The sequence below is a fragment of the Panthera uncia genome, assembly GCF_023721935.1.
Source record: "Panthera uncia isolate 11264 chromosome B3 unlocalized genomic scaffold, Puncia_PCG_1.0 HiC_scaffold_2, whole genome shotgun sequence".
Classification (NCBI taxonomy): Eukaryota; Metazoa; Chordata; class Mammalia; order Carnivora; family Felidae; genus Panthera; species Panthera uncia.
Genome location: NW_026057583.1, coordinates 2,381,094 through 2,401,422, shown reverse-complemented (window position 1 = coordinate 2,401,422; position 20,329 = coordinate 2,381,094). Strand labels below are relative to the sequence as shown.

At 44.1% G+C, this 20,329-nt stretch overlaps 1 protein-coding gene across 3 annotated transcripts in view; it reads right to left on the bottom strand.

The window, feature by feature from the left end:
• Window positions 1–526: 526 nt before the first annotated feature.
• PDE8A (phosphodiesterase 8A) overlaps window positions 527–20,329 on the bottom strand; it is a 154,357-nt gene continuing 134,554 nt past the window's right edge. For all 3 annotated transcript variants that reach the window (XM_049614215.1, XM_049614214.1, XM_049614213.1), the window contains 3 exons: window positions 18,662–18,829; window positions 2,507–2,636; window positions 527–1,855 (listed from right to left, as the gene is read on the bottom strand). In XM_049614215.1, coding sequence (XP_049470172.1) covers window positions 1,749–1,855; window positions 2,507–2,636; window positions 18,662–18,829 — 405 coding nt within the window. In that variant the 3' untranslated portion in view covers window positions 527–1,748. The remainder of the gene's footprint in view (window positions 1,856–2,506; window positions 2,637–18,661; window positions 18,830–20,329) is intronic.

The following is a 20,329-nucleotide window of genomic DNA, read 5'->3' as shown; positions in this document are numbered from 1 at the left end:
GTCCACGGTTGCCAACTTAGGTCAAACGTCTTCAAACGGGAAAACGGGCTTTTGTTCCCTTAGAAAAAGGGACTTTTTTAAAAAACATTTTTGATGTTTTAACTTGAAATGTATTTACTTTTGAGAGAGGAGCACAAGGATGCACTGAGTAGGGGAGGGGCAGAGAGCGAGAGACAGAGGGCGACAGAGAACCCCAAGCAGGTTCCCTGCTGTCAGCGCAGAGCCTGACGAGGGGCCAGAGTCACCAACTGTGAAATTGTGACCCGAGCTGAAATCAAGAGTCAGACACTCTACGGACTGAGCCACCCAGGCGCCCTGAAAAAGGGCCTTCCGAGGGGCCGGCCCTCCCAGCTGTGAATGGGTATCAGTGGTGAGAAGTTTTCAACGTATCATCTGTTCTTCTGTGACCCTGAAAAACTTAACTATTAATCTTCTCTGGAATATAAAGGTATCTTATTTATTTAGAGGGAGAAGAAATGAAATCGTGTTAAGTATCCTAAAACTCCAAAGAAAAGGTGACGCATGATTTCTTAAAAACAAATAGTTTAATTTCATTTTTATCTGGGAAAAAAATACAACTTTAAAATGAGGTGACAAGCACTCTGACATCATGTGTCATCATGTGTCATTTTTCACGGTACTACACTTACTCAAGACGGAAGATACAGAACCTTTATAAATTTCTGGAATCGAAGATTCCCACCTCAGATGAAAACAGACTGGTTATAAAATGTCATTTCACTAAATATTCCATTTTTGTTCTCGCATAGGGAATATCTTGTAGAAACACTATAAAATAAGGCAGACTTTTGGGAATTCAATAAGATTTTAGGAAAAAAGTGTTAGGTCTTAATTTCGTGTACTTTGGGGAGTACCAAGCTCATCAGATGGCTAGAGCAGTTTCAGAACTCTGGTTTCTATACAGGAGTCTCTCTCCTCTCATGCTCTAGACTCAGACCCCCCCCCCCCCCCCCCCCCGAAAGACAGCTTTTCTCAATTAGCTTCAATCAGAAACGAGTTTAACATACACAAGTATTTCTGTAGTGCAGTAAAAATGTGTCATTTTATATTCTTAATTTGCATTATGAAAATAAGTCTGTACACCCAAGTAATACATATTTAATGAATATGAATCATGTAATTTTGGTCATGGCATTTAAAGTTGGCTTTGGCTTTGAAGTATTTTAAAATTCATAGAAAATATTGAACTTCTAATAAAATAAATAAAACTTTTAATTGATATTAATCAACTTCAAAATTTCTTTAAGAATCAACTTCAAAATTTCTTTGTATTTTTCATTTGCTACTCAGTTTCAAAAGAGAAGTCACTTTCAGTAGTGTTCCAAAGTGAGTGATTGCACCTTCTATGATGTGAAAAAAGTTGCTAAAGCTCCGATTGCCGTTGGCTGTTCCTAAGTGCTGGACACGGTTGAGAGAAATTGTTTGCAACAAGGAATCCATCAATGTTGTCTGCAGGGTCACGCCAAGGTCGCTGTAAGGAAAGCCAGCGCCGACCCATTCTCCTGTGACTTTCCGAAGAGGCCCCCCGCCGCGGGCCGGGTATGGACACTTGGTGGCGATGGCGTCAGCCGGTGGCTAAGGGAGGCCAGCGATGTCCCCACGCGTGTTCACAGGCTCTGCAGCCTTGGGCCCTGTTCGCCCTAATACTGAAAGGACCGGGGATCTGGGTGCGTGCGGGAACCCCCGGCGCGCGGAGGGACGGAGCTTCGAACCGGCAGCGGGCCGCGCTATTCAGGAGGCGGCCGGAGGCTCCGCAGCTGCATCTCGTCCAGTCCTTTCCAGTATTTGAAGTTGTTGTCAAGATGCTGCATTAGCTCAGGCAGGTCGACAAAGGCTGGGGAGAAAGACAGGGATGTGACCCCCTCCCCGCCCCTGGTGACAAACGCAGGCTGAGCAGGGCGCATTTAGAGGGACAGGTGACAGCAGGTGTTTGCAAGCCCCTGGACAAGCGGCTGGAGGGGCTGCGGGTTCCCGAGGCCAAATCCCTATTCAATGCCCAGCGGCCCCTCCGAGACCACACGGGGACCGCCAGCTCTGGGAGGTGACGCAGGAGGGAGCGGATGTGCTAATGAGCATAAGGAGCACTGAAAGGGGGGGGGGGGGATAGGAAGACAGCGAGTCCCCACCTGTGGCCGTGACCAGGACTGGCTCTTCTGTCTCCCCCCAGCCTCAGGCTCCGCTTCACTTAACCATCCCCTCCCGCCTGTCCCACCCCCCTGTGGGCCGGTGGGGAACAATCGGGCCGGAGAGGGCGAAGCTGCGGAGTCCGCCCACCAGACACCCGCACCCCTGTGGGAGGGGCAGTTAACCAGCGGGGCGCAGAGAGCGCCCCGGCCTCAGGGGCCCTTGGTGAGGCCTCATTTCTTCTCGTCGGTCCTCCTCGAAAGTCTAAGCCCGCAAACATGCTCTAGAACCAGATGCACTGCTACTCAACATCCGGCTCCCCATGTCGTTACCGGGGGAAATGCGCTGTAAGAGGTCTTACCGTCCCAGGCATCAAACATGTCCGTGATGAAGTAGTCAATGAAAGAGATCTGGGATTTGGGGATGCTGCAGGTGTTTCTGTCAAAAACCGGCATCACCACGGGCAAGTCCTGCTGCTTCTCCTCATCCGTCTGTAAAGCAGAAAATGCCCCAGTTTTGACGCTCTGCTGTGTGGGTCCACTTCGGAGCAGCCCTGCGGGGGGCGTCTCCAGGCAGCCCCCTGGAGCTCGCTGGGAGCGGCAGCCAGAACCCGGCCCGGCCACAGATAACAGGTGTCCCCAGAGCAAGGTGGCTCTGTGCCAGGAGGGCCCCAGGACCCCTTCCCAGCCCTCATTTCCAACACCTGGAGCCTCTTGCTGGAGCTCCTGTCAGATCCCCACGTGGACACACAGCAGCCGTCCTCCCACATCAGGCCTGCAATGGTGAGAAAGAAATCACCCCCCATCATAAAGAAGGGGCTGGTGGCTGCTTCTCACCTCAGGCCAATCATTTTATTTGAAAAGGTTATGAACACCCTTGAGATCCTTGAGGTTAAAAAAAAACAAAACAAGAAAAACCCTCTGGGATGAACAGTTTTTATGTATATCCTGGGGAAAAAGGCAAGTTTATCTTGAAAGATACAAGGAAGCTTTTTTTTTTTTTAAGTCTCTTTTTTGCCAAAGTGTCCTGGAGGAGGGTGAGGGGATGTGTACAGTGAGGCAGGGGGGCTTCCTGGAGCCCAGTGGGGACTCAAAGGGTCGTAGGTCACTGCTGGAGCCAGTTAAGGGCAGCCAGCCACGTGAGGGGCAGGAGGACTGGAGGGGACCCCCAGCAGGTCAGTGACGTGGGGACAGGCTTGGTGGGGAGCTCAGAATGAAATGTGCAGGGCCGGGTGACAGGGGGCGGTGGCTGAAGGAGCTGCGGCCCCGGACACCCCGGGAGGGGTGGAGCCACCCCTCGGTCTTATACAGGCTCCGCCTAACCCCACTCTATTCGGGAAGAAACTGCAGTTGAATGGCTTTAAATGTTCCAGGCCCTCATCCTCAACCCCCCCCCCCCCCCCGGCCCCCATGGAAGCATCAACCATCATCACACTGGCTAAAATAACCTAACAGGAACTCTGGAAACCAGTCAAAGGTCTACAGCAACCAAGTGAAAGCCCAGTCAAGAAAAGCCACATTCAAAATGGTAGCAAATGCCATGGTGTTTTTACTCACCCTTGCCCCACCCTGTCCCCTGCCCAGTTCCCAGCTGCTCCCCTTAAACTGGAGGGAGTAGAGCTGATCCTGTTTGCATGATCGTAACCTACCCGGCAGCTGCCCAAAGGACCAGCCTCTGTTTCACCTAACTCAGCTCTCGTGCTAAAGCAATGGCCAGTGCGGGGGGGGGGGGGGGGGGGGGGGGGAAACTGCAGGGGGTGACAGACACACATGCCTGGGGCAAGAGATCATGGGCGGAGACCTTCGGGATACCACGTGAGGCACCAAGGAGAAGCTGGGAGAAGATTCTGGGCAACTGCGACGTTCCAAAGCAGCTGCATATACTGTGGAAGGGAGAGGGCCCCACACGGGCCCAGACAAGACCCGGTCAGAAACGACCTGAGGGGAACTTGAGCCCGCAGGTGGGGCTGATCCCAGGGCCGGGAGAGTGGCCGGCTAATCAGTAAAGGACTTTCCCGGCAGGAAGCAAACCGCCAAGACTTGGAGAGGTGCCCCGGCCGCCAACAAATGCCCAATTTTCAACACAAGGCCAAAGAAAAGGGAGGAAATCAGCCTATTCAAAAGAAGAAAAGAAGCTAGCAGAAGCTATCCCTGAAGAAGTACAGGCACTGAACTTACTGAACCAAGATTTTGAAACTCCCATCTTAAATATGCACGGAGAGCAACAGGAAAACATGGTCAAAGGGCTGCAGGAAATGAGGAAAATGATATATGAACAAAATAAGAATATCCACAAAGAGACAGAGATTACAAAAAAGACCCAAACAGAAATTCTGGAACTGGAAAAAAAAAAGTTTAAAAAACTCATTAGAGAGATTCAACAGCAGATGTGAGCCAGCAGAAGAAACAAACCTGAAGACGGGACATATGAAATTATTGAGACTGAGGAGGAGAAAGAAAAAAGATGTGAAGAAAAGTGACAACAGCCTAAGGGACTTATGGGATGATATTAAATGGACGAATAATATACATTATCAGAGTCCAGGAGAGCAAGAAAGGAGCAGACATTATTGGGAAAACAACAACAGCCATAAACTGCTATCACTTGAAAACATACATCTCCCAAATCGAGAAACTTAACTCCAAATAGGATAAATCCCAAAGGAACCATACTGTGACACCTTGTAACCCAACTGTCAAAAGCCAAAACTGAAGAATTTTAAAAGCAGGAAGAGAAAAGTGACTCATTGTAGGAAATTCTCTGTAAGATGATGAGCTGATTTCTCAGGAGCAACACTGGAGGCTGGAGGCGGTGGAATGTTCACATAACGGGCTCAAAGGACCTGTCAACGGGGAATTCTGTAACTAGCAAAACAAAACCGCTCTTCAGAAATGAGGGAGAGCCGCACACACCCCCAGGTACCCAAGGTGCCAGTGCTCAGGAGCACTGATGTGGCTTCTGGGAAGTGCTACAGGGAGCCTGTCAGGTTGATGGGAAAAGAAGCCAGAGGGTAACCCCAAGTCCTATGAAGATGTAAAAATATCTCCAGTAAAGGTAAACACATGTATCTCTTTCTGCGAAGCGTCTGTTAAAATATTTGGCCATTTTAAATTAGGCGGCTGGTCTTTTTATTACGGAGCTATAGTTTCTGAATATAGTCGTTTGTCAGATAGGATTTGTGGGTATTTTCTTCCAGCAAGGCGTGCCTATTTATTTTCATAGCTGTGTTTAGATGAGCAGAATTCCTGAATTTTGATTCTCATTTCTCAACTTTTCTTTCTGTGGTGGTGGTTCTCTATACGTAATAAATTTCTGTGCAATTCTAAACGACCAAGACTGTTCTCTTATGTTTTTCTTTAAAAGCTTTATGGTTTAAGGTTTTGTATTTAGGTCTGTGATCCACTGTGAAACGGTATTTCTCTGGTATGAGGTAGAAGTTGTGGTTCATTTTTGTTGGAAGAGATATCTAAGTATTCCAACACCACCTGCTGAAAAAATTTTTCCTCTCCCCACTGTTTATATAGATGTGGTCTATTTCTGGGGCCTCTATTCTGTTCCATCATGTATCTGGTATCTATGCCAGTGCCACACTGGCTTACTTTAAGCTCTAAAGCCAAACGGTGTTAATTTTCCAATGTTTGCAAGTTTGCTTTGCTTATTCAAGGTCCTTCACATTTCCATATAAATTTTAGAATCCGTTTGTCAGTTTCTGCAAACAACAAAACTTTCCCCAAACAACAAAACAACCCTGCTGGCATTTTTATTGGAATTGTATTGATGTATACACATCAATTTGGAGGAAACTGTACCTTAACCACACTGAGCCTTCCAATCTGTAGACTTAGTATATCTCTACATTTTCGCAGGTGTTCTTCTTAAATTCTCAGTGATATCTTGTGGTTTTCAGTGTAAAGGACTGGAGTTCTTTTGTTAAATTTATTCCGAGATTTTTTTATTACCATGTAAATGGGATTTGGTATTTAGTTTCATTGTCCCAGTGTTCTGGACTACTCTATAAAACACAACTATATATGGGGCGCCTGGGTGGCTCGGTCGGTTAAGCGTCCGACTTCGGCTCAGGTCATGATCTCACACTCCGTGAGTTCGAGCCCCGCGTCGGGCTCTGTGCTGACAGCTCAGAGCCTGCAGCCTGCTTCGGAATCTGTGTCTCCCTCTCCCTCTGACCCTCCCCCGTTCATGCTCTGTCTGTCTCAAAAATAAATAAACATTTAAAAAATAAAATAAAATACAACTATATAATGAGCTTGTCTTATGATGTTGCTAAATCAAATCCTTATTAATGGTATTGTTTTGTACACTCAGAGCTCTCAATATAAAAAAAAATCATGTCATTTCTGCAAATAGGAAAAAAATTTCTTTCTATTCTTCGTACCTTTCTCCTCTTGCTTTACTGCACTGACTAGGGCAGCCGATACGGTGTTCAACAGAAGTGGTTCCCTTCCCTGGTTTCCAACCTTGAGAAGGTATTCAGTATTTCACCTTAAGTATAATGTCAGCTGTTAAGTGTTTGTAGCTGCCCTTTTTCAGGTTAAGTCCCCTTCTATTCCTGGTTTGCTAAGTCTCTTTTTGATGAATCAATGTTGAATTTTGTCAAATGCTTCTTCTGCATCTATTAACATGTTTTTTTTCCCTCCTTTAATTAGCATGTGGTTATTGATTTTTCTGATACTAAGTCGACCTTGAATTCTTGGGGAAAAGCTCTAATTTATGATGAGATAGAATCCTTTTTATACATCGCTCAATTAAGTATCTCTGCATCTGCGTTCATGATATAGGATACAAGGGACTGTGGTCGAACTCACACACCGCAAGATCATGACCTGAGCCGAAGTTGGACACTTAACCGACTGAGCCACCCAGATGCCCTGTAAATTTTGATAAAGAATTTAACACAGGCCTTCTCAGGTTATTCCTCTATCTTGTCAGTTTGGGTAAACTATAGTTTAAAGGGAATTTTTCCATCTCATTTAAGTTGTCAAATTTGTTGGTATAAAGTTCCCAATTAAAAAAAGTTATCCTTTTAATATCTGTAAGATTTATTATGACAATACCTCTTTCATTCCTGATATTGGCAATCTGTGTGTTCTCTTTTTCTCCTTGATTATTCTAGCTAGGTAGTGGCAAATTTTGTTAATTTTCTCAAAGAATCAATTTTGGCTCTGTTAATTTTTTCTGTTTTCTCCATTTCCTCATTTTTTGCTCTTACATTTATAACTTTCTTTTTTGTCTTTTTTAGTTTTTTTTTAATGTTTTTATTTTTGAGAGAGAGAGAGTGCATGCGAGCCGGGGAGGGGCAGATGGAGAGGAAACACAGAATCCAAAGCAGACTCCAGGCTCTGAGCTGTCAGCACAAAGCCCGACATGGGGCTCGAACTTACAAAATGTGAGATCATGACCTGAGCCAAAGTCAGATGCTTAACCAACTGAGCCACCCAGGTGCCCCAGTCTTTTTTAAGTGAAATCCAAGTCATTAACTTTAGGGCCTTTTCTTTTCATTTCATGTTTTTTCATCATATGTGTACTCTTTCATCCCCAGCCCCTCTTTCCCCTTCTCTGGTAGCCATCAGTTTGTTCTCTGTAGTTAAGAGTCTATTTCTTGGCCTTTTACCCTTGCTTGTTTTGTTCCTTAAAATCCACATATGAACGAGATCATAAGGTATCTTTCTCTGACTGATTTCACTTAGCATTATACCGTCTAGCTCTACCCATGTTGTCACAAGTGGCAAGATTTCTCTTTTTATGTCTGAATAATATTGTGTGTGTGTGTGTCTGACCTCATCTTTATCCTCACCAATCGATGGGACATGGGGGCTGCTTCTGTAATTTGGCTATTGTAAATAATGCTGCAATACACATAGGGGTGCATATGTCCCTCTAAATGAGTATTTTTTGTATTTTGTGGGTAGTTTTTTAAGGAAACTTTATTCTGTTTTCCACAGTGGCCACACCAGTTTGCATTCCTACCAACAGTGCAAGAGAATCCTTTTTTTTCCACATCCTCACCAAGACTTGTTGGTTCTTGTGTTTTTGATTCCAGCTGTTCTGACAGGTGTGAGGTGGTATCTCATTGTAGTTGTGATTTGCATTTCCCTGATGATGAGTGACGTTGAGCCTCTTCTTATGGGTCAGCTGGCCATCTGTATGTCTTGGGAGAAATGCCTGTTCATGTCTTCTGCCCTTTTTTAATTGCATTATTTGATTTTTTGGTTATTGAGTTTTAACAGTTCTCTATATATTTTGGATACTAACCTTTCATTGGATATATCATTTACAGATATCTCCTCCCACTCAGTAGGGTGCCTTTCAGTTTTGTTGTTTCCTTTGCTGTACAGAAACTTTTAATGTTGCTACAGTCACAATAGTTTATTTTTACTTTTATTTCCCTTGCCTTATGAGGCATCTTTAGAAAAATGTGGCTATGATCAATGTCAGAGATTACTGCCTGTGCTCTCTTCAAGGATTTTTAGGATTTCAGGTCTCACATTTAAGTCTTTAATCCACTTTGAGTTTTTTTGTGTGTGTGTATAGTGAAAGAAAGTGGTCCAGTTTCATTCTTTTACATGGGCTGTCCAGTTTTTCCAACACCATTTGTTGAACATTTTTTTTCCCATTGGATATTCTTTTCTGCTTTGGAGATTAATAGACCACATAATTGTGGGTTTATTTCTGGGTTTTCTGTTTTGTTCCATTGATCTACGTGTCTATTTTTATGCCAGTGCCATACTGTTTTGATTACTACAGACTTGTAATATAACTTGAAGTCCAAAATTGTGATGCCTCCAGCTTCGCTCTTCTTGTTCAAGATTTCTTTGGCTACTAGGAGAGTTTTGTGGCTCCATACAAATTTTAGGACTGTGTTCTAGTTCTGTGAAAAATGCTGTTGATATTTTGATAGGGATTGCACTAAATCTGTAGATTGCTTTGGGTAGTATCGGCATGTAACAAATATTTGTCCTTCCAACCCATAAGCATGGAGTGTCTTTCCATTTCTTTGTGTTGTCTTCAATATGTTCCACAAGTGTTTTATTGTTTTTGGAGTACAGGTCTTTTGCCTCTTTGGTTAAGTTTATTCCTAGATATTTTATTGTTTTTGGTGCAGCTGTAAATGGGATTTTCTTAGGGCCTTTTCTATAATAATAAATTAAGATTGTAACCATCCCTTTAATCATTGTTTTAGTTGCATCCCACAATTTTGATCGATTTTCATTATCATTTCTTTTTAATGTTTATTTTTGAGAGAGAGAGAGAGAGAGAGAGAGAATGTGAGTGGGGGAGAGGCAGAGAGAGAAAGAGGGAGACACATTATCCGAAGCAGGCTCCAGGATCTGAGCTGTCAGCACAGACCCCGACGTGGGGCTCAAACCCACGAACCTCGAGATCATGACCTGAGCCAAAGTCGGACGCTTAACCGACTGAGCCACCAAGGCACCCCAATTATTTAATTGTAAATATTTTCAAATTTCCCTTGTTATCTGACGCACGGACTATTCAGAAGTGTGTTGTACAATTTCCAAATATTTGGCATCTACCTAGATATGTTATTGATTTCTGATTTAATTCCTATGTGGCCAGGGGATATATTCTGTATGATTTCAATTCTTTTAAATGTACTGAATTATTTCTGTGGCCCCAACGTATGATGTATGCCGGTGAACATATCGTGCATACTTAATGCATATTCTGCCCACTTAGGGTGTAGGGTTTTATGACTATTTAACTAAGGTAAGGTGATTGATAGTGTGTGGATTATCTGCTTTTACTGGCGTTTTAATCTGGATGTGCTATCAATTGCTGAAAGAGGGTGTTAAAATCTCCAACTATGATTATAGAGTTGTCTGCTTCTCTGTCAGTTCTGCTTCATTTATTTGAAGTTCTGTTATGCACACTTAACGATTATCATGCTTTCCTATAGAGCTGACCCTTTAATCGATATGAAGTGTCCAGTTTATCTCTGGTAATATTTTCATCCTGATGTCTATTTTGTCTGAGATTAACACAGCCATTCCAGTCTTTTTATATTGAAAATTTGCATGATATATCTTTTTCCATTCATTTCTGTCTTTGCATGTATCCTTTATATTTTAAGTGTGTCTTTGGTAGACTACATGTAGTCAGTTGGCTTTAAAAAAAAAAACCCATTTTTGGGGCGCCTGGGTGGCTCAGTCGGTTAAGCGGCCAACTTTGGCTCAGGTCATGATCTCGCGGTCCGTGAGTTCGAGCCCCGCGTCGGGCTCTGGGCTGACAGCTCAGAGCCTGGAGCCTGTTTCACATTCTGTGTCTCCCTCTCTCTGACCCTCCCCCGTTCATGCTCTGTCTCTCTCTGCCTCAAAAATAAATAAACGTTAAAAAAACAAACAAACACAACAACCCATTTTGATGAACTCTTTGTGTTTAGTCTACTAACTTTTGATATAAGTACTGATGTGATTAGCATTAGGGCTACCATTTTACCCCCCCCCATTCCTGTTTCTCTTTTCCTGCCACTTTTGTATGTTTTAATATATTTTAGAGTTCCATTATATCTACTAACTACTAAGCAACACAGATTGCCCTACAGATTACCATATATATCCTTCACTTTTTAGTCTACTCGGCTAATAGATATTTTTAAGTTTTTTCGAGAAAGAGGGTATGCGAATGGGGGAAGGGGGCAGAGAGAGAGAGAGAGAATATCTTAAGCAGACTCCACGTTTAGTGCAGAGCCCAACACAGGGCTCGATCCCACGACTCTGGATCATGCCCTGAGCCGAAATCAAGAGTCAGATGTTCAACCGACTGAGCCCCCCAGGCGGCCCCGAACTATCCTTGTAACTAGCAGTCGTGTAGGATTTAGAAACCTTGCATCCGTGCACTTTTACTTTTCCCATCCTTTATGTTACAGCTGTCACACATACTCTACAATGCAATGTTTTCACTTTTGCTGGAAATAGTCCTGTGTATTTAGAGACATTAAGAGAAGAAAAAAAAACTTCTATATTTGCCATTTTAAAAAGTGTTTCTTTTTTTTAATTGAGGTATAATTGACATACAACATGATTCCAAGCTGGTATATACTACAAAATGCTCACCACAATAAGTCAACATCCTCCACCACACATAGTTACAGAATTTCTTTTTCTTGTGACGAGAACTTTTAGGAGCTACTCTCTTCTACACAATACAGTATTAACTACAGATGCCATACTGTACATTGAATCCCCATGACTTATTTTATAACTGGAAGTTTGTACATTTTGACTCCTTTCATCCATTTCTAGTTTAGGCATCTAGGCATCCATTATTAGTTGCCTACCCTGGCAACTAGTAATCTGTTGTCTGTATCTATGAGCTCTTTGTCTTTTTTTTTTAAAAAAGATTCTAATAAGTGAGATCATACAGTACTTGTCTTTCTGTCTGATTGATTTTCACTCAGCATAATGCCTTTAGGGTCTGTCCATATTGTTGCAAATGGCAAGATTTTATTCTTTTTTAAGGCTGAGTAATATTCCTGTGTGTGTGTGTGTGTGTGTGTGTACACACACCACTTCTTTAGCCATTCATCTATCAATGGACACTTCGGTTGCTTCCGTATTTTAGCTATTGTAAATAATGGTGCAGTGAGCACGGGGTGCATATATCTTTACAAGTTAGTATTTTCCTGTTCTTTGGGTAAATACCAAGTAGTGCAATTCCTGGATCATAGGGTAATTCTATTTATATAATTTTTTAAACAAATTTTTTTTAAATTTTTTTAATGTTTATTTATTTTTGAGACAGAGAGAGACAGAGCATGAATGGGGGAGGGTGAGAAAGAGGGAGACACAGAATCTGAAACAGGCTCCAGGCTCTGAGCTGTCAGCCCAGAGCCCGACGCGGGGCTCGAACTCACGGACTGCGAGATCATGACCTGAGCCGAAGTCAGCCACTCAACCAACTGAGCCACCCAGGCACCCCTATTTATATAATTTTTTGAAGAATATCCATACTGTTTTCCACAGTAGCTGCCCTAGTTTGCATTCCCACCCACGGCGCAAGATGGTTCTTCTCCACATCCTTGTCAACACTGCTTGTGTTCTTGATTTTAGCCATTCTGACAGGTGTGAAGTGATATCTCATTGTAATTGTGATTTGCATTTCCCTGATGATTATGATGATTGTTGAGCCTCTTTTCATGTGTCTCTTGGCCATCTGGATGTCTTCTTTGTGGAGAAATGTCTATTCATGTCATCTTCTCATTTTTAAATTGCATTATTTGATTTTTGGGTATTGAGTTGTATCAGTTCTTTATATATTTTAGTTACTAACCCTTTATCAGATGTCATTTGCAAATATCTCCTCCCATTTAGTAGGTTGCCTTTTAGTTTTGTTGATTGTTTTCTTTGCTCTGCAAAGAAATTTTGATGTAGTCCCAATAGTTTAGTTTTGCTTTTGTTTCATAGGAGACATAACAAGAAAAATGTAATGGCTGATATCAGACTACTGGCTGTGCTCTCTTCTATGATTTCTATGGTTTCAAGTCTCACACGTCTCTGTGTATAGTGAAAGAAAGTGGTCCAGTTTCATTCTTTTGCCTCCTTTGTCATAGATTAACTGATCATGTAATCGTGGGTTTATTTCTGGGTTCTCTATTGTGTTCCATTGATCTATATGTCTACTTTCGTCCTAGTACCCTACCGTTTTAATTATCACAGCTTTGTAGTATATCTTGATATCTGGGACTGTGATACCTCCAGTTTTGTTCTTTTTCAAGATTGCTTTGGCTATCCAGGGTCTTTTGTAGTTCCATACACATTTCAGGCTTATTTGTTCTCGTTATGTGATAATGCAATCCTTAGCAAAATACCAACAGCATTTAAGTCTGTAGATTGTTTTGGGTGGTGTGGACAGTTTAACAATATTTTTCCAATCCATGAGCATGGAGTATCTTTCTGTTTTTGTCATCTTCAACTTCTTTTATCAGTGTTCTACACTTTCCAGAATACAGGTTTGTCACTTCCCTGGTTTATTCCTAGGAATTTAATTCTTTTAGATGCAATTACGAATGGGATTGTTTTCTTAATTTCTCTTTCTGCTACCTCATTTAGTGTATAGAACTGCAATGGCTTTCTGTATATTGATTTTGTATCCTGTAACCTTCCTGAATTCATTTACCGGTTCTAGTAGTTTTTTCGGTGGTCTTAAGGGTTTTCTATAAAAAGTAGCATGTCATCTGCAAACAGTGAAAGTTTTACTTCTCTCTTACCAATTTGGATGCATTTTATTTCTTTTTGTTGTCTGACTGCTGCAGCTAGGACTTCCAGTACTGTATTGAATAAAAGTGGTGCAAGGGGACATCCTTGTCTTGGTTCCTGATCGTAGGTGAAAGTTCTGTTTTTCATCATGGAGTATGAAGTTAGCTGGGGTTTTTTAATATACGGCCTTTATTATGTTAAGGTATGTTCCCTCTAGATATACTCTGTTGAGGGTTTTTATCATGAATGGATACTGTAGTCTGTCAAATGCTTTTTCTGCCATCTATTGAAATGAACATGATTTTTATTCTTTCCCTTGTTGATAATGATGTATCGCATTGATTGATTTGCGAATGTTGAACCACCCTCGCAACCCAGGAATAAATCCCACCTGACTGTGGTAAATAATTTTTTTAATGTATTGTTGGATTTGGTTTGCTAATATTTTGTTGAGGGTTTTTACACCTAATGGCCTGTAGTTCTTTTTGGAGTTTTGTATCTTTTTGTATCTTTATCTAGTTTTGGTATCAGGGTAATGCTGTCCTCATAGAATCAGTCTGGAAGCTTTCTTTCCTCTTCTGTTTTTGGAATAGTATGAAAAGAACAGGTATTCACTGTTCTTGAAATATTTGGTAGAATTCACCTGTGAAGCTCTCTGGTCCTGGACTTTTGTTGGTATGGAATTTTTTGATTACTGATTCAATTTTAATGCTGGTAATCACTGTTCAAATTTTCTATTTCTTCTGGTTCAGTTTTGGTAGGTGATGTTTCTAGGAATTTATCCACTTCTTCTAAGTTGTCCAATTTTTTGGCATATAATTTTCCATAATATTCTCTTATAATGCTTTGTATTTCTATGTTGTTGGTTATCTCCTCTTTCATTAAAAATAATTTTTTTAATGTTTATTTTTGAGAGAGAGCGCAAGGTGGGGGGCAGAGAGAGGGAGACACACAGAATCTGAAGGAGGCTCCAGGTTCTGAGCTGTTAGCACAGGGCCCAACATGGGGCTCAAACCCACTAACTGTGAGACCACAGGTGAGCTGAAGTTGGATACCTAACCGACTGACCCACCAGGCCCCCCCCCCCCCCGCCCCATCTCCTCTTTCATTTCTGATTTTATTTGAAAAAAAACATTTTTTCTTTTTGAGGCATTTGGCTAAAGGTATATCAATTTTGTTGATCTTATCAAATCAGTAACTCCTGGTTTCATTGATCAGTTCTATTGCTTTTTAGTTTCTATTTCATTTATTTCTGCTCCAATCTATTATTTCCTTCCTTCTACTGTCTTGGGGCTTTGTTTGCTGTTCCTTCTCTAGCTCCTTTATGTGTAAGGTTAGGTTGTTTGAAATTTTTGTTTCTTGAGGTAGGCCTGTATTGCTATAAACTTCCCTCTTTGAACAGTTTTTGCTGTACCTTAAAGACTTTGAACCACTGTGTTTTTCATTTGTTTCCATGTGTGTTTTGATTTCCTCTTTCATTTTTTTGGTTGACCCATTCACTGTTTAGTAGTATATTTAACTGCCATGTATTTGTGCTCTTTCCAGATTTTCTCCTGTGGTTGATTTCTAGTGTCATAGCATTGTGGTCAGAACGGCTTTGATCTTTTTGAGTTTGTGGAGACTAGTTTTGTGGCCCAATATGTGATCTATTCTGGAGAATGTTGCATATGCACTTGAAAAGAATGTGTATTGTTTTAGGATGGAATGTTCTGAGTAAGTCTGTTAGGACCATCTGGTCAAATGTGTCAATCAGCCATGGTTTCCTTGTTGATGTCTGTCTATTGATGTAAGTTCCAGTTAAAGTCCCCTACTATTACTGTGTCACTGTTGATTTCTTCCTTTATGTTTGTTATCAGCTGCTTTATGTGCTCCCATGTTGGATGCATAAATATTTACAATTGTTTTATTTTCTTGTTGGATTGTTCCCCTTCGGACTATGTAGTGTCCTTCTTTGTTTCTTGTTATGATCTTTAATTTTTTTAATGTTTATTTTTGATAGAGAGGGAGGGGAAGAGAGAGAGAGGGAGACAGAGGATCCGAAGCGGGCTCTGTGTTATCAGTGCAGTGTCTGATGTGGGGCTTGAACCCACAAACTTTAAGATCATGATCTGAGCCCAAGTTGGGTGCTTAACTGACTGAGCCCTCCGGGCACGTGTACAATCTTTATTTTAAAGCCTATTTTGTCTAAGTATTGCTACCCTGGTTTTCTTTTCACTTCCATTTGCATGATATGTGAGTCTCTTGTAGACAGCATATAGATGGGCCTTGACTTTTCATCCCATGTCTTTTGATTGGAACATTTAGTCCATTTACATTCAAAGTAATTATTGGTAGGTGTGTACTTATTGCCATTTTGTTACTTATTTTATGGTTGTTTTTGTGGTTTTCTCTGTTTCTTTGCTTGCTCACTTATGGTTTGCTGGCTTTCTTTACTGATACACTTGGATGCCTTTCTCTTTATTTTTTGCATATCTATTAACAGTTTTGGATTTGTGGTTACCATTAGGTTACATATAACACCTTATGCATATAGCCGTCTATATTAAGTTGATGGTTGCTTCAGTTTGAACCCATTCAAAAAGCACTAAATTTTTATTCCTCTCCCCCCCACATCTTAGGTATATGGTGTCATACTTCACACCCTTTTATTTTGTGAATCCATCGACCGATCTTTATAGATATACTTAACATACTGCTTTTGTGCTTCCTACAGAGCTTACTCTTGCTTTATGGTCCTTCCTTTCCACTCAGAGTCCCCTTTAACATTCCTTGTAAGGCTGCTTTAGTGGTGATGAATTCCTTTGTGTGTCTGAGTAAGTCCTTATCTCTCCTATTCTGAATGCTTGATTTGCTGGATAGCGTATTCTAGGGTGCAGGGTTTTTTTTTTTCCCCTTTCACTACTGTGAATATATCATGCCACCCTCTTCTGGTTTGCAACGTTTCTGCTGAAAAATCAGCTGGTAGCCTTCAGGGGTTTTTCCCCTGTATGTAACTGTTTCCTTGTGCTGCTTTAAAAATGGTCTTATCACTACTTTTTGACATTTTAATTACTACGTGTCTGGGTTGTGGGCCTCCTTGGGTTGATTCTGCTGCAGGCTTTCTGAGCCTCGTGGATTTGGGTTTTTGTTTCCTTCGCCAGATTTGAGAAGTCTCCGGCTATTTCTTCAGATAAATTTTCTGCCCCCCTTTCTCTCTCTCTCCTCCTCCTGGGGTCCCTATAATGCAAATGTTACTACGTTTGCTGGTGTTGCTGAGTTCCCTTAATCTATTCTCATTTTTATGAGTCTTTTTTTTTTTTCTTTCTCTTGTTCAGCTTGATTGCTTTCCATTCCTCTGTCCTCCAAGGTGGCTGATCTGTTCTTCTGCTTCCTCTGTTTACTCCATCTAGTGTATTTTTAATTTTGGTGATTGAGTTACCTCCGATTGGTTGTTTTCTATTTCTTTGTTGAGGGTCTCCCCGAGGTCCTCCACTCTTCAGTCCAGTGAGCGTCTCTCTTACCGCTACTTTGAATTCTCTATCAGGCAGAGTATGTGCGTGACATCTCTTGCTGTGATTTTGTCCTGTTCTTTCATTTGGGACACGCTCCTGTCTTGTGTTGTCTAGCTCTCTGTGTTTGGAAATTCAGCTATGCCTCCTGCTCTCGAAAGGAGTGGCCTCATGAAGACGAGGTCCTGTGGTGCCGTGTCCCCTGTTCCCCGGGACCTGGCGCCAGAGGGTGTCTCCTGTGTGTGTGGCTATGCCGCATTTGCCACCAGTCCAGTCATCTGCAATGGCTCTCTGCCTGTTGTGGGCAGGGTCCGGTCCCCGTGTTGTTGGTGGGCCTGTCTGGAGTTGCCTCGGACTCGAGTTGGGTCAGACCACTGCTGGGGCCACGGTTGAACAGGCATGTGTGGTTTTCTTCTCCTCCCCCTGGGGCAGGAGTCCCTTTGAGGGAGTCACTTGGAGGCGGTGCTGCCCCCCGTCCAGGCTGCTTGCACACTGCCACGTTCACGGCGCCGCTCTCGATGGGCTCCCGCTGAAGGCGAGTTGTTGTGGGCGGGGGCAGGTGTGCAGAACACAGAGGCCAGGTGCACGGTTCCTGCCTCAGCAAGGTTCGTGCCTGGTCTGCTGTAGGAGGGGACCTGGAGCCACTCTGGAAGACCAGTGAGGCTGGGCTGGAGAGGGCGCGTCTGCAGCACGTGGGGTTGGGGGGTGGAGAGTGTTCCCACCGAGCTGGTTCTCACCGGCGTCTGGTGTATCTAGGCTGAGGGGCAGGGCAAGAAAACGGTGCCCACCAGCTCTTTTGTTTTCGGAGTTTTCCAAAGACCCCTGCCCTTCCAGCACGGGTTCTGAGACTAGTAAACAAACCCCAGGCACTCTTCAAACTGCTGTGTCTATGCTGGACCTCAGTGGGGCTGTTTCTTTCACTGTTTCTGTCAGGTCAGGGGTTCAGTTTCTGATGGCGGTCTGCCCGTCTCAGAGCCAGGACTTGAGAAGTGAAACCTCTGGTTTCAAAGCCAAATGTCAGGGGGACTCGTCTTCTCGCCGTGGGTCTCCCGCTCTCCGTGCCCGCGGTGTCCCTCCCTCGTGCGGGTCAGCGTGGCTCCTCACAGTGTCTCTGCCCTTCCTGTCCCCTTGGATGGGGCCCCTTCTCTACGTTCAGCTGTGGAGAGTCTCTTCTGCCAGTGCTCGGGTCATTTTCTGGGTCCTTGACCCTGCTGTGGGTGTGGGACGAGGTGGGCCCAGGGTCCTCCTACTCCCCCGTCTTCCCCAGAAATCCCTCTTCTCTCACCTTCATAGTTTCCGACACGGAGTCAGAAGGAGTGAGCATCACTGGTCTCTTACACGAAATGGGCCACTTTTCTCTGGCTGACTTCAAAGGCTTGGAGCCGCTTGACTGTGGGCTTGGATTAAGGTTTGTGTTTCTTGAATCTATGTGTATATGCTTTCAGTAAACTTGCTAAACCTTTAGCCATTGTATTTTCTAACTTCTTTTTCCTGCCCCACGAGGATTTTTCCTACGCAGAGAGAACACGAGGGGCAGACAACGGTGTAAAATGCTGTTAGGAGAAAACTGTTAACACCGGAATCTACATCCAGTGGAGATATTCTGCAAGAAAGGCAGCCAATACATTTTCAGCTGAGGGAAAACTAATCAAATCCCTTAGCAGTGAGCCTATAATACAAGAAGTGTTCCTCAAGGACAGAATTTCACCTAGAACTCTACGTCCTAGTTTTAATCCCCCGATCTCTAATGGTCTGTGTTTCTCTCTCTCTCAAGGAAGTGAAGAGGCTGCATCTCACCTGAGAAAAATATTCTTCTGATATGCGTGCGGCCCACTCGATGCACTGCTCCAGCGGCCGGCAGGGATTGGACACGTCCGCACACTTGATGAGCATCCGTTTAATCAGAGTCCGGTTCTCTGGAGTCCGGAGCATAGTGTTTATGGCTTCTTCGTCTTTATTCGTTTCCTAAAACACAAGTGAGATTCAGAGCAATCCAAGTGGGCTCCCCGGGGCCAAGCTGTGTCTCACAGGGGGGGCCCCACGGGATGCCCGGGCCTATCCGTGACGGCCTCACAGAACAGTGCTGAGGACACCCCGAGCGTCGAGGTCAGCCCCTCCCTTGACAGAAAGGGGAAAGCAAGGTCCCGTGAGGTCCGAGCGGGACCCGAGAGCAGAGGGTAGCGCTGGAGGTCAGTCTTTGTGCCCGTCCCTTTCTTGGCTCTTTTCTTCTCCCCATTCTAGGTATTTCTCCCAGTTGCTGTTTCTTTGTTCTAGTTCTACTGCTCCCCCTTTTGGGACATGAGTGGTATCTTTGATCTCACCTACCGAAAAGGAACGCGAACTCTAAACAGAACGGTTTCTCTGCCCTTTCACCAAAAGGAGTCTTGTGGGGCACCAGGCTCCCTGCTTCGTACAACCCAGCCCCTACCCCAGTCCCACGGCAGGTATCATCTTGGGAATTAGCCATCAGTGCACCAAGATGGTGCCAGATACAGCGATACTTCCGCAACAGTTACTCTCTTTTGATGTGCACTCGTGAAAAGATCTGTGGTAGGCACGAAAAGCAGGGTTACTTTATAGACGAGGGCACCGGGACCCAGAGAGGCGAAGAGATTTGTCCGCGGCTATCCAGCTGAGCCAGGATAAGAACTGAAGGTGGAACGTTCGTCCTGGGCTCTGTCTGTTCGAGGTGCTACATGCCGTCTGGTCTGCTATGGATTCTGAACCCCTGGTATAATGGGCCCCGGTCGGAAGAGGGAGGACCGGGGCAGAGAGCACGGTCAGAGTCAAGCCAGTCTCCTCATGCTCTCCGAAGGCGTTGATCACGTGATTTCCACGAGTAATCACAGTAGTCGAAAAAGGCCTGATGGTCTCGTCTCGGTGAGGACAGACATGCCATCAAGATGGGCGCGTGCCCGCCCAGAGCTTGGGCTGCCTCCTCCCCTGGACAGATGCCAGAGTGGACACCACCAAGGCTGCCTCGACAGGTCTCCTTGCCCGTGTCCCAAGGGCTTCGTGCTGGCTCCTCTCTTCAGCCGTGTGACTACCGTTTGGTCCCGCCAGCTGTACGGTATTTGCTCTCGTATTACTCTGTCCCTGCTCTGGCTCACTAGATGGACTTCTAGTCTCTCGGAAGTAACCCCAAGTGCGAACAGAGGAGAAACGCGACTTTCGGGTGGAACAGAACACTCAGCTAAGTCTCGGAACTGCCCAGACTCTCTGGAGGAGACGAGTCTGTGGCCGAAGTCAGCCAGGGGCAGTGGCCCAGGTGACACACTATCCAGGACAGGCGGAGCCACTAAAAAAGGTTGCTGCGGGGGCCCCTGCGCCGGAGTCCCTGGAAGGGAAAGGAAGTCAGAAGCAGGCTGACGAACCGGGAGAACAGGAGAGGAGGAAGGGAGCGGAGTCGTCATAGGTTTCAGAGGGGGTCACACAGGAACAGGGGTGAAAGGTAATGAGTTAGAA